Consider the following 12,250-nt stretch of genomic DNA (forward strand, 5'->3'; position numbering starts at 1 on the left):
TGGTGACATGAGGAAAATTCTTTTCATGTAGTGAGTGGTTAGTGAGTGCCTGAGAGCAGGGTGGAGACAGGTTCAATCGAGGCATTCAAATGATAATTGGATTATTATTGGAAAAGAAAAAATGTGCAGGGCTACAGGGAGCAGGTGGGAGAATGGCAAAAGGTAAATTGCTCCTTCAAAGAGCCAGCACAGACATGATGGGCCAAATGGCCTCATTCTGTGCTGTAACCATTCTATGATTTCCAGCATTCCAGTTAATGTCTTTGGCAGCATTGGTTGAGGGAAGAATGTTAGCTGCAGGGACACCGGGAGAACTCTCCTGTTCTTTGTTAAATAGCTTTACTGACACAGGACAAAAGGGATCTTGGACTGTGCCTCTGACAGTGCAGCATGGCTCTGGGGCATCAGCCTGGGTTAAGGGGATAAAAACAAAAACAAAAAAACTGCGGATGCTGGAAATCCAAAACAAAAACAGAATTACCTGGAAAAACTCAGCAGGTCTGGCAGCATCGGCGGAGAAGAAAAGAGTTGACGTTTCGAGTCCTCATGACCCTTCGACAGAACTCGAACTCAAGTTCTGTCGAAGGGTCATGAGGACTCGAAACGTCAACTCTTTTCTTCTCCGCCGATGCTGCCAGACCTGCTGAGTTTTTCCAGGTAATTCTGTTTTTGTTTTGGGTTAAGGGGAGCTGGAAGTGGGATTTAGGAATGAGTTTTATGATGTAAGTGGAAAGGGCATCTGCTGAAACCATTTAATCACAAGGAGCTGGTTTCATTTGTAACAAAAATATTAAAAAGAGTGCACCTTATGGGATCTTGCTGTGCACAACATGGCTGCTGGGACATTTCATTAGGTGAAAGGTGCTGAATAAATATGTTGTTGTTGTTAATTTTACAGGGGAGGGAGTGGGGTTGAGGCACTGGAGAAGGGGGAGAGCGGGGTGGGGGGGGGGGAGCAGGTGGGAGTGTGGGGGAGGGGGACTGGGAGTGGCGGCAGGGGGAGTGGGGCGGTGGAGGGGGGAAGGAGGGGGAGTGTGAGTGGGGGTGGATGGGGGGGCGGTGAGGAGGAGTGGCGGGGTGGGGAGAGTGGGGGGAGGGGGAGTGTGAGGGGGGGTGGGTGGGGGGGCGGTGAGGAGGAGTGGCGGGGTGGGGAGAGTGGGAGTGTGAGGGGGGGTGGGTGGGGGTGCGGTGAGGAGGAGTGGCGGGGTGGGGAGAGTGGGGGGAGGGGGAGAGTGGGGGGAGGGGGAGTGTGAGGGGGGGTGGGTGGGGGGGCGGTGAGGAGGAGTGGCGGGGTGGGGAGAGTGGGGGTGTGAGGGGGGGTGGGTGGGGGGGCGGTGAGGAGGAGTGGCGGGGTGGGGAGAGTGGGGGGAGGGGGAGAGTGGGGGGAGGGGGAGTGTGAGGGGGGGTGGGTGGGGGGGCGGTGAGGAGGAGTGGCGGGGTGGGGAGAGTGGGGGGAGGGGGAGTGTGAGGGGGGGTGGGTGGGGGGGCGGTGAGGAGGAGTGGCGGGGTGGGGAGAGTGGGGGGAGGGGGAGTGTGAGGGAGCGGTGAGGAGGAGTGGCGGGGTGGGGAGAGTGGGGGGAGGGGGAGTGTGAGGGGGGGTGGGTGGGGGGGCGGTGAGGAGGAGTGGCGGGGTGGGGAGAGGGGGAGTGTGAGGGGGGTGGGTGGGGGGGCGGTGAGGAGGAGTGGCGGGGTGGGGGGAGGGGGAGTGTGAGGGGGGGTGGGTGGGGGGGCGGTGAGGAGGAGTGGCGGGGTGGGGAGAGTGGGGGGAGGGGGAGTGTGAGGGGGGGTGGGTGGGGGGGCGGTGAGGAGGAGTGGCGGGGTGGGGAGAGTGGGGGGAGGGGGAGTGTGAGGGGGGGTGGGTGGGGGGGCGGTGAGGAGGAGTGGCGGGGTGGGGAGAGGGGGAGTGTGAGGGGGGTGGGTGGGGGGGCGGTGAGGAGGAGTGGCGGGGTGGGGAGAGGGGGAGTGTGAGGGGGGTGGGTGGGGAGAGTGGGGGGAGGGGGAGAGTGGGGGGAGGGGGAGTGTGAGGGGGAGTGTGAGGGGGGGTGGGTGGGGTTAGGGATGGGGAAGGAGGGGGAGTGGGAGTTTGAGGGGGAAGGGGGGGGGGGGGAGGTGGGGGTAGGGATGGGGAAGGAGGTGGGGGGAGGGAGTTTGACTCGATCCAGCCTCACGCTTCAGGCGACTTTTACTCCACCCTCTCGGCATCCAATTGGTTGGAGGCCCAGGCAATCCCAGCCAATGAGTGAGACGGTTACTGGGTTGCCTGGGTTATCGGAGAGGAAGCGGCGGCGGTGGCGGTGCCCGGCGGCCGGGCGGAGAAAGAACAGGAGCTGGAGCCGGCTCGGCGACCGGGAATCAGCGGCGGCGGGACAAGGGGCGGGGCTGGAGCAGCGCGGGACAATCCCGGGGCAACCGGCGGCAGCTAAGACCCGCCCCTTTCCGATCATTGGCGGATTCTTCAGGCGCTTATCCAAAGGCGCGTTCTCATTGGTCACTTGGCCTGTCAGTTAGGTTACCCCTCCCCCCTCGTTTTCCTCTGGGGTGGACATTGGCTAAAATAATGATAGGAATTGATGGGTTAGACATCGAGTAAAGTTTCCTCTACACTGTCCCATCAAACGCTCTGGGGTACAATGATAGAAGCACTCACTGCACTGCTGAATATTGTTTTTTAGTTCTTTCATGGGATGCAGGTGTCGCTGGCTGGGTCAGCATTTGTTGCCCATCCCTAGTTGCCCCTTGAGAAGGTGGTGGTGAGCTGCCTTCTTGAGCCGCTGCAGTCCATGTGGTGTAGGTACACCCACTGTGCTGTCAGGGAGGGAGTTCCAGGATTTTGACCCAGTGACAGTAAACATATTTTCAGGTCAGGATGGTGTGTGGCTTGGAGGGGAACTTCCAGGCGATGGTGTTCCCACCTATCTGCCCTTGACCTTCTAGGTGGTAGAGGTCATGGGTTTGGAAGGTGCTGTCGAAGGAGCCTTGGTGAGTTCCTGCAGTGCATCTTGTAGGTGTTACACACTGCTATCACTGTACGTTGCTGGTGGAGGGAGTGGATGTTGAAGGTGATGGAGGGGTGCCAGTCAAGTGAATTGCTTTGTCCTGGATGGTGTCAAGCTTTCTGAGTGTTGATGGAGCTGCACTCATCCATGCAAGTGGAGAATATTCCATCACACTCCTGACTTGTGCCAAATAGATTGTGGACAGGCTTTGGGTAGTCAGGAGGTGAGTTACCTCCTGCAGAATTCCCAACCTCTGACCTGCACTGTAGCCACAGTATTTATCTGGCTGGTCCAGTTCAGTTTCTGGTCAAAGGTAACCCTCAGGCTGTTGATAGCACAAGTAGGTTTGCAGTGTGGAATTGACCCCCACTCAGGAGAGACGAAAGTCGACTTAAGGAAAAACATTTTTTTACACAGCTAGCGTTTAGGGTCTAGAATGCGCTGCCTGAGAGTGTGGTGGAGGCAGACTCAATCAGGGCTTTCAAAAGGGAATTGGATAATTGTCTGAAGGGAAACATTTTGCAGGACTACAAGGGAATGGGGCTTGGCCTAAATAGCCAAGTGGTTATGGTACTGGGCTTGTAACCCCAAGATTAAGAGTTCAAATCTCACAATGGCAAACTATGAAATAATGTAACTTCATCTAAATAGGAACAGATGGAAACGTGTTTGTACTCAAAAGAGTTACAAGGGAATGGGATTGGCTAAGTTGCTCTTGCAGAGAGGCAGCCAAGACATAAAGGGCTGAATGGTCCCCTGTACTGGCACCATTCTATGATTCAAAGAGTGAGTTGAATCTATTTTATGCAGCATGTAGCTGTTGGGGAAATGAGAGTTCCAGTATTCTTCCTGCCCTGAAATCCTTGGAGTAGCAAGGACTAGTGTGGCTATTTAACCTAACCCCCACTGCTACCTTCTAAAGTTTGCAAGTTAAAATGTTGATTTTGCCTGCTTTAGCTGTGTGTATGTTTCTCTGGTTTGTTGTGGCGCTTTACCTGAAGTCTGTTTATAGTTTAATAAAAGCAAAATACCGTGGGCGCTGGACATCTGAAATAAAAACAGAAAATGCTGGAAAAACTCAGCAGAGCTCTGAAGAAGAGTCATACAGACTTGAAACATTAAGTCCGTTTCTCTCTCCACAGATGCTGCCGGACCTGCTGAGTTTTCCAGCATTTTCTGTTTTCATTTCGGTTTGTAATTTGTTTTGCCAGAATTAGGGGAGTGTGACTGCTTTGCACGATGTGGTGTCTGGCAGAGGGTGCAGTGTGCTCAAAGACTAATATTCTTTCTGTGCAGGAGAATGGCTGAGGTGCACATTATCGGACAGATTGTCGGAGCAAGTGGCTTCCCACAGCACAGCCTGTTCTGTAAATGGGGACTGCATACAGGTGAGGCCCTCGTTTGGGGTGGGGTGTGGAATGGCATGAGACTGCACTTTAGTTGTAGCTTGTTCAAATTCTGCCTGTTGAAAAGTTGAAGAAAATACATATTTTTTTCCTATTCTTTCACTTTATAGTGAAGACTTGTATTTATACAGCTACAGTACCTTAAACCCAGTGCACCTGGGACCGAGGTTGTTCAGGCTTTTGGTTATTGCCAGATTTTCGGTCAGGTGATTTGGGCTGTGGGCAGTTCGGGTCAAACCAGGTTGGGTGGGTTCCGGGTCGCTTGGAGAGAAGGTTAGAGCAGTAAAGCTGATTAACTAGTCTGGAGCCACATCGCGCCAATGCAGCGCCTAGCTGAATTGCCCAGGTAAGTTTTTAAAAATTTTTTACTCGATTAAAATCGATGCATGGAACTTTATAAAAGTGCATGGGTTTGGACAGCTAGACTTGAGACACTATACATGTGTAATGTCTTTGAGTCTTTCGCAACCTCAGGATATCCAAGTGTTTTTACATGAGGAAACACTTTTTAGTATGTGGTCACTGTTATAATCTAGGAAATTCAGCAGAGCTTCAAATTTAAAATAAAAATCCTTGTGTTCAATTCCTTCTGCAGCCTCTCTCCTCCCTATCTTTGTAACCTCTTCCAGCCTTACAACCCTCAAGAACTCTGTCCTTGTTCAATTTTGGCCTTTTTGTCTATCCCTGATTTCCAGAGCCTAGGAATTTCAAACACAGTTAGTAAATTTGCAAATGACACAAAGCTGGTGAAGGTGCTAAACTGCAAAGCTGAGCAACAACAATGATTTGCATTTATATAGCACCTCTAATGTAACAAAAACATCCCAAGATGCTTCACAGGAGTGCTATCAAACAAAATTTGACTCCAAGTCACAAAAAGAGATGTTAGGGCAGATGACCAAAGAGGAAGCATTTTAAGGAGCGCCTTAAAGGAGGGAATAAAGGCAGAGAGGTTTAAAGGGGAATTCCAGAACTTAAGAGTCTTGGTAACTTAAGGTACAGACACTGATATAGCTTGGGCAAGTTCTTACTGGAAAAGTGAAGATTGACAGCTGATTTAATTGCTGTTTTTAGGGTTCTAAAGGGACTAAATAATGTCGACCTTGACAAGCTTTTACCTTGTTCACATAAATAAAACTGCAAGTGCTTGAAGGGGGAGGTAAATTTCAACCAAACCTGCCCAAACAATGTTTCAGTGAATGAGTTGTCAGCCCATGAAACAGGCTCCCCAGGGAGACGATGGAAGCACTGGTATTGATTGATTCAAATATAAATCAGATTTCTTCCAGAAAAATAACATTTTGGGATTGCGTATATGCATAATTTGAGGCGTGTTAAGTGTAGCATGTTTGGAAGCAACAGCTCTCTACCTCTGGCAGTTTGTCCTTGCGTCACATCAGGGTGTGTTGTGAACTAATTGACAGAGATTGATTGATACGATTAGTCAACAATTCCGTTATCATCATCTCATGCGACAACCAGAATGGTAGTCACGCGATATGATGAATGGTAGAAGTTGGTCGTTTATCATTCAATGATTCCTGTGCTTACAGTAACCAATTCCTGATTGTTTTTTGTAACTATAGAACACTGGATTTATAATCCCCTCTCTTCTCCCTGTCCCACGTCTGCAGGGTGTGCTTGGAAGCTGCTGTCCGGCTTAAAAGAAGGGCAAACACAAGTGGACAATCCGGCAACCAAGGAGATGACCTACTGGTCACATCCTATTGATGTACACTACGCAACGAAAGGCCTCCAAGGTAACTACAGTGTACTCTAAGTCTTATCAAGCTGTATGCTTTCTTTTGCTGTTGGTATAACTTCTCTCTAAGGTTAGCTGGAGCACAGAAGGTGGCCGTTCACCCATCATGCTGTGGCAGCTCTTTGCAAGAATTATGGAGCTAGTCCCACACCCTTGCTCTTTCCCTGTTGCCCAGAAATGCTTTCTGCTTGAAGTATTTATCGAATTCCCTCCTAACCATCGAATCTATTTCAGGCAGTACATTCCAGGTCATTACTGCATTTAAGAAAAAAATCTCCTCATCTCCTCTTTACCTTTTTCGTCAATTCTCTTAAATCTGTGTCTTCTGGTTACCGGCTCTCCAGCCAGTAGAAAGTTTCTCCCTATTTACTCTCAGAATTTTACATCTCAGCATTTTGAACACATTTATTAAATCTCCCCTTAACCTTCTATGTTCCAAGAAGGAACAGTTCCTGCTTCTCTAGTCTCTCCACATAAATGAAGTCCTGCATCCCTCGCATTGTTGGGAGTAAATCTCTTCCGCACCCTTTCCAAGGCCTTGATATCATCATTCCTAAAGTGTGGTGCCCAACACCTTTATATTTAGAAAGTACCTTTAATGTAATGAAATATCTCAAGGCACTTCACAAGGGCAATGTACAACAAAATATGACACTGAGCCACATAAGGAGATATTAGGGCAGATAACCAAAAGCTTGAGCAAAGTAGTAGGTTTTAAGGAGACTCTGAAAGGAGGAAAACAAGGCAAAGAGGGAATTCCAGAGCTTAGGACCTTGGCAACTGAAGGCATGATTCCCAATGGGGAGCAGTTAAAATTGGGGCTGCTCAAGGGGCCAGAATTAAAGGAGTGCAGATACCTCGGAGGGTTGTGGAGTTGGAGGAGATTACAGAGGTTGGGGGGGTGCGAGGCCATGGAGGGATTTGAAAACCAGGATGAGAATTTTAAAATTGAGACGTTACTTGACTGGAAGCCACTGTAGGTCAGTGGGCACACGGCTAATCAGTGTACAGGACGTGGTGAGAGTTAAGACACGGGCAGTAGAGTTTTGGATGAACACAAGTTTAAGAAGGGTAGAACGTGGGAGATCAGCCATGATTGCATTGGAATAGTTAAGTTTAGAGGTAACAAAAGTCCATGAATGAGGGTTCCTGCAGCAGATGAGCTGAACCGAGCAGAAGGTGGGCGGTGCTACGGAGGTGGGAATAGGCAGTCTCTAAGAGGGTGTGGATATGAGGTCGGAAACTTGTCTTCAATTACTTCAGTCTTCCCAATAGTTAATTGGAGGAAAATTCTGCTCATCCAGTACTGGATGTCGGATATGCAGTCTGATAATTTAGCAACATTGGAGGAGTTGAAAGAAGCGGTGGTGAGGTAGTGCTGGTTGGTGTCAGTGCACATGTGAAAACCAATGCTGTGCTTTTGGATGATGTTGTCAAAGGGCAGGATGCAGATGAGAAATAAGAGGGGGCCTAGCAAGCCACTCAGTCGATGGGCAATTAATGCTGATCTTGCCAGCGACGTCAAGAACGCATATATAAAAAAATACAACTGGTTCACTAATGACGTATTGGGAAGGAAACCTGCTGTCCTCACCTGGTATTCCCTGCCTTCATTTCTACTGACCCTGAATCCCATTTGTTGACCTTGGCTACCTATAATCCGTTCCGCAGACAGTCTAGATTATTGCAGCCACGACTATGCTTGTGTTCTTGGAATGGAACTTGAACCTACAACCTTCTGACTCCAAGGCTATCACTGAGCCAAAGGTGGTACTGCTCAGTGTTAGTAGCATCGGTACGTTTTTGCTTTTGCTAGGGAGTACCTTCCCACAGCCAGTGTGAAGCAGGACTCAGCACTGTGTGTGAAATCAGTGGCTTAAGGGCCAGTTGAATTGTATCCGGTGCGGTGTGCCGTGTGTGTGTGGAGCGTGCATGTGAAAAATCTGATCCAAAATACTTAAGGTAAAAAGAGCCATACTTGCTACCTTGAGGATTGAACCAGTTAAGAATGTAAACAGGAGCAGGAGTAGGCGATCTGGCCCCTCGAGTGTGCTACATTATTCAATAAGTGCATGGCTGATCTTCCACATCAGTTCCACTTTCTTGCTTTGTCCCCATATTCGTTGATTCCTTTAGTGTTGAAAAATATATCCACCTCAGCCTTGGAAATTCATTGACTGAGTGCTTCATGTTAAATAAACCAATCAGCAGATTAAAACTAATTCACAAATTATAACTACAAAGAAGCATTGTTTTCATTAGGCTGCTTCAAGATTTAGCTGTTTCCCATCCATTGCGGGTTCAGTGTTTCTGGCAGGACTGGAGGCTCAATTAAACTTGTCATCTTATATAACTGAGAGAGGAGGTTAATGGGCTTTTGTATTTTGTTCACATTTGCCTGAGAGAAAGTTTGCAATTATCGGTGCTCTTTTGTTTTAAATCCCAAAAGCAGAGAGAGAAAATTAATTAAAACAACAAAACAAGAAAGGCTTTTATTGAGTCTTGAGCTTTGAAGTTCAGGTCTTTGTCTGTTCTTGTAACTGTATCGACTCAATACAATTATGTGGTCGCAGAGAGAGAGAGTGCCTGTGGTTTGAAAAAGAAAATGGCGCAGAAATTAATCAAAACTGATCATGCCGCAGGTCTCATAGAGTTTTACTGTACAGAAGGAGGCCATTCAGTCCACTTTGTCTGTTCTGGCTCTTTGAAAGAGCTAGCCATTTAGTCCCACTCTCCTGCTCTTTTCCCCCATAGCTCTGGAAAGATGTCCTTTTTAAGCAGAGATCCAATTCTCTTTTGAAAGTTACCATTGAATCTGCTTCCACCGCCCTTTCTGGCACTGAATTCCAGATTACAAACAGCTCACTGTATATGTGTGTAAAAAAAAAAGTTCTCCTGTTCTCTCTTTTGTGCCAATTATTTAAAATCTATGCTCTCTGGTTAATGACCCTCATCTGTTGGGCTCTGATCAAGTGGTGTTCCTGACGGAGCGGAAAGCCACACGATAGCGTTCTGGTGAAGAGTGCCATCTGACGTGGTAACGTTTCTTTCGTCAGATGTTGTCTATCCTGCTGAGAGCATCCGGCACGCGATGTTTCAAGTTGTAGCTTCAGCTTTATATGGTCTGCCGTTCCCACTCCCCACCTGCAGTATGGTGTCTCGCTCATTATTATCTCTTTCCCTTTATTTTCAAGGACCTGGCTCTGCTGGTATTGTTGTATTTATTTGTTTGGCGAGTAGCTGAGCCATATAGGCCCAGAAGATCCTGCTCCCCCAAGTTCTGACCTCGTTACGCACCGAGGTAGCCCCGTCTCTGCTGAGGCTTTGTTGATTGATGCCTGCAATTGACGCAGTGCACTGGTTTAGAACATTAGCTTGGGGCTCTCCTCCTGATCACTATCCTACGTATTCTCTGCTGAAATGTGGAGCAGATTGGGCCAATTTTCTCTGGCATTTAGAAGGACGAGAGATGATCTCACTGAAACGTCTAAAACTCTTACAGCGCTCGACAGCCACAGAGGCTGTTGCCCCCCCACCCCCAACTTTCTCATGAGTCTAGAACTAGGGGCCACTGTTTAAAAGCAAGGGGTCTCCCATTTAAGATGGAGATGAAGAGAAATTTATTTTCCCTGAGGGTCGGTAGTGTTTGGAATTCTCTCCCCCAGAGAGCAGTGGAGGCTGGGTCATTGACTATATTCAAGGCTGAGCTAGACAGATTTTTGATTGACAGAGGAGTCAAGAGTTTTGGGGGGCAGGCAGGAAAGTGGAGTTGAAGCCATAAGCAGATCAACCAGGCTTGTATTGAATGGCGGGGCAGACTCGAGGGGCTGAATGGCCTACTCCAGCTTCTATTTCTTATGTTTTTGTGTGTGGGGATGTAAGGTGAGGACACGACTGCTATTTGACTGTGATTCTCCCTACCTTGGTTGAATAGCTTGCCGATGCTCTGGTATTAAGAGTGGGTACACGGGGGTGGGTGCCCAGTGCCTGTGGAATCGTATCTTAGTAAATTGGGGGTGGGGTGGGGGAGGGGAAGTCATGTGACAACAACAGTAACAACAGCAGTAATAATTCTTACCTTGACCTAGCAAACTAAACTCATTCTATCCCTATTTTTGTACTCCAGGCTGGCCCAAACTTTATGTGCAGGTCTGGCACCAGGACTCCTTCGGCAGGAACGAGCTGTACGGCTACGGTTTCTGCCACATCCCCAGCAGCCCGGGCACTCATGAGATTCAGTGCGTCACCTGGCGGCCCCTGGGCACCTGGCAGGAGCAGCTCTCCCAGATGTTTGTGGGTGGCGGGCCTCAGCTGAAACACAGTGACCTCATTTACACTGGCGCTGACCGCTACCGTCTCCAAACTGTGGCCATGGGCAAGGTCCACCTCCAGCTCAGCATCATCCTCCGTAACTTTGACCATTATGGGGTAGAGTACTGAACGGGGCGGGGGAAGGGAGGGTTGGGGATGAGGGGGAGACTTCATTCCAGACTGGGTACCCCTCAACGCTCCGCACTTTCTCCATCTTTTTCCTTGCACCTTCCAGAAGCTTCTGTTACCTTGGATTACACACGAGAGAGTCCTTTTACCTGCGCTCTTATTCCACGCCTTGTCTGCTTTGCACAGGTTCCAGCTCGGTCCCTGCTACCAGGACTGCACACTGACTCTGTTTATAACGGCTATTGACAGGCCTGCAATGATCCTTTGTAATCTTCTGTGTACCTTCCCAGAGTGGGATGTGACATTGGTTGTTACTCAGTCCTGATGATTTACGTAGTAACCTTGTATTGGTGTTTTCCCCCACTGGGTTCATTTAGTGCTGCAGAACGTCAAGTTTATTTTTAAGAGAGGATCAATTTTTAAAAATCTTCAGGACAAGCCTAAATCCTGTCACTGTGTCTGAGTAGAGATGGCAATTTGTTCTGCAGGGGTTTGGTACTGAGCCACACATCAGAATGTCGCAGGCTCCATGACAGACCTGTGTTCGGTTGCTGATATCGGGTAGGATTGTGGCCTGGGTGGTATGGCTGCCCTTTGGGTTGGGGGAGTAGGAGGAGTACCTGGCTAATGTTTCCTCTCCTGGTCACTAGCAGTTGGTTTTGTGGCTCAATGGCTTCTAACCAAAGACAGTGGAGATATTCAACGGTTGTGGGTTATAGTCCTATGAGGGTTGACTTATTCAGAGTCTGATTCTTCTGATGCCGAACCACAAAAAGCTGGTGGTTTAAAAACCTAATGATTTCTCTGGTGAGCTTTGTGGCTTGATGGCGAGCACTCCCCCACGACACAATAACTGTTGCTCAATATCAACGCTTGTGTTTGGGTGAGATGCTGGAGGAGTTCAAGTGCCTGTACTCCACTGAGAGAGAGAGAGAGCACCCCGGTGAGAGTCAGCACCCTCAGGGAGCGGACCCCCGTGAGAGTCAGCACCCTCGGGGAGCGGACCCCCGTGAGAGTCAGCACCCTCGGGGAGCGGACCCCCGTGAGAGTCAGCACCCTCGGGGAGCGGACCCCCGTGAGAGTCAGCACCCTCGGGGAGCGGACCCCCGTGAGAGTCAGCACCCTCGGGGAGCGGACCCCCGTGAGAGTCAGCACCCTCGGGGAGCGGACCCCCGTGAGAGTCAGCACCCTCGGGGAGCGGACCCCCCGTGAGAGTCAGCACCCTCGGGGAGCGGACCCCCGTGAGAGTCAGCACCCTTGGGGAGCGGACCCCCGTGAGAGTCAGCACCCTCGGGGAGCGGACCCCCGTGAGAGTCAGCACCCTCGGGGAGTGGACCCCCGTGAGAGTCAGCACCCTCAGGGAGCGGACCCCCATGAGAGTCAGTGTCTTTGGAACTTACTGCAATGGGAGTAAAAGTGAGAACCGATGTAAATGGGGTAGCTGTCTCGCTATTGCCTGTTCTACACTATTGCCCAAATTAATCTTGAGGTATAATTTAGAAAATTCACTGATTATCTTAGATTACACGATGCTATCAAATTTTTGTGAACAGAAATATGTTACGCCATGTCAATTAATTGTTCTTTTAACATATTAGCTTTGCAATGAGTGTTTTATATAACTGAATAAATCAATAGAATCAATT

At 49.4% G+C, this 12,250-nt stretch overlaps 1 protein-coding gene across 1 annotated transcript; it reads left to right on the plus strand.

The window, feature by feature from the left end:
• Positions 1–2,267: 2,267 nt before the first annotated feature.
• b9d2 (B9 domain containing 2) lies at positions 2,268–11,645 on the plus strand. Its single transcript, XM_041179361.1, has 4 exons — positions 2,268–2,473; positions 4,293–4,384; positions 6,037–6,162; positions 10,291–11,645. The coding sequence occupies exons 2-4, from the start codon at positions 4,297–4,299 to the stop codon at positions 10,602–10,604; spliced, it is 528 nt and encodes a 175-aa protein (XP_041035295.1). The 5' UTR covers positions 2,268–2,473; positions 4,293–4,296; the 3' UTR covers positions 10,605–11,645.
• Positions 11,646–12,250: the final 605 nt, after the last annotated feature.

The sequence above is a fragment of the Carcharodon carcharias genome, chromosome 34 (assembly GCF_017639515.1).
Source record: "Carcharodon carcharias isolate sCarCar2 chromosome 34, sCarCar2.pri, whole genome shotgun sequence".
In the NCBI taxonomy this organism is placed as follows: Eukaryota; Metazoa; Chordata; class Chondrichthyes; order Lamniformes; family Lamnidae; genus Carcharodon; species Carcharodon carcharias.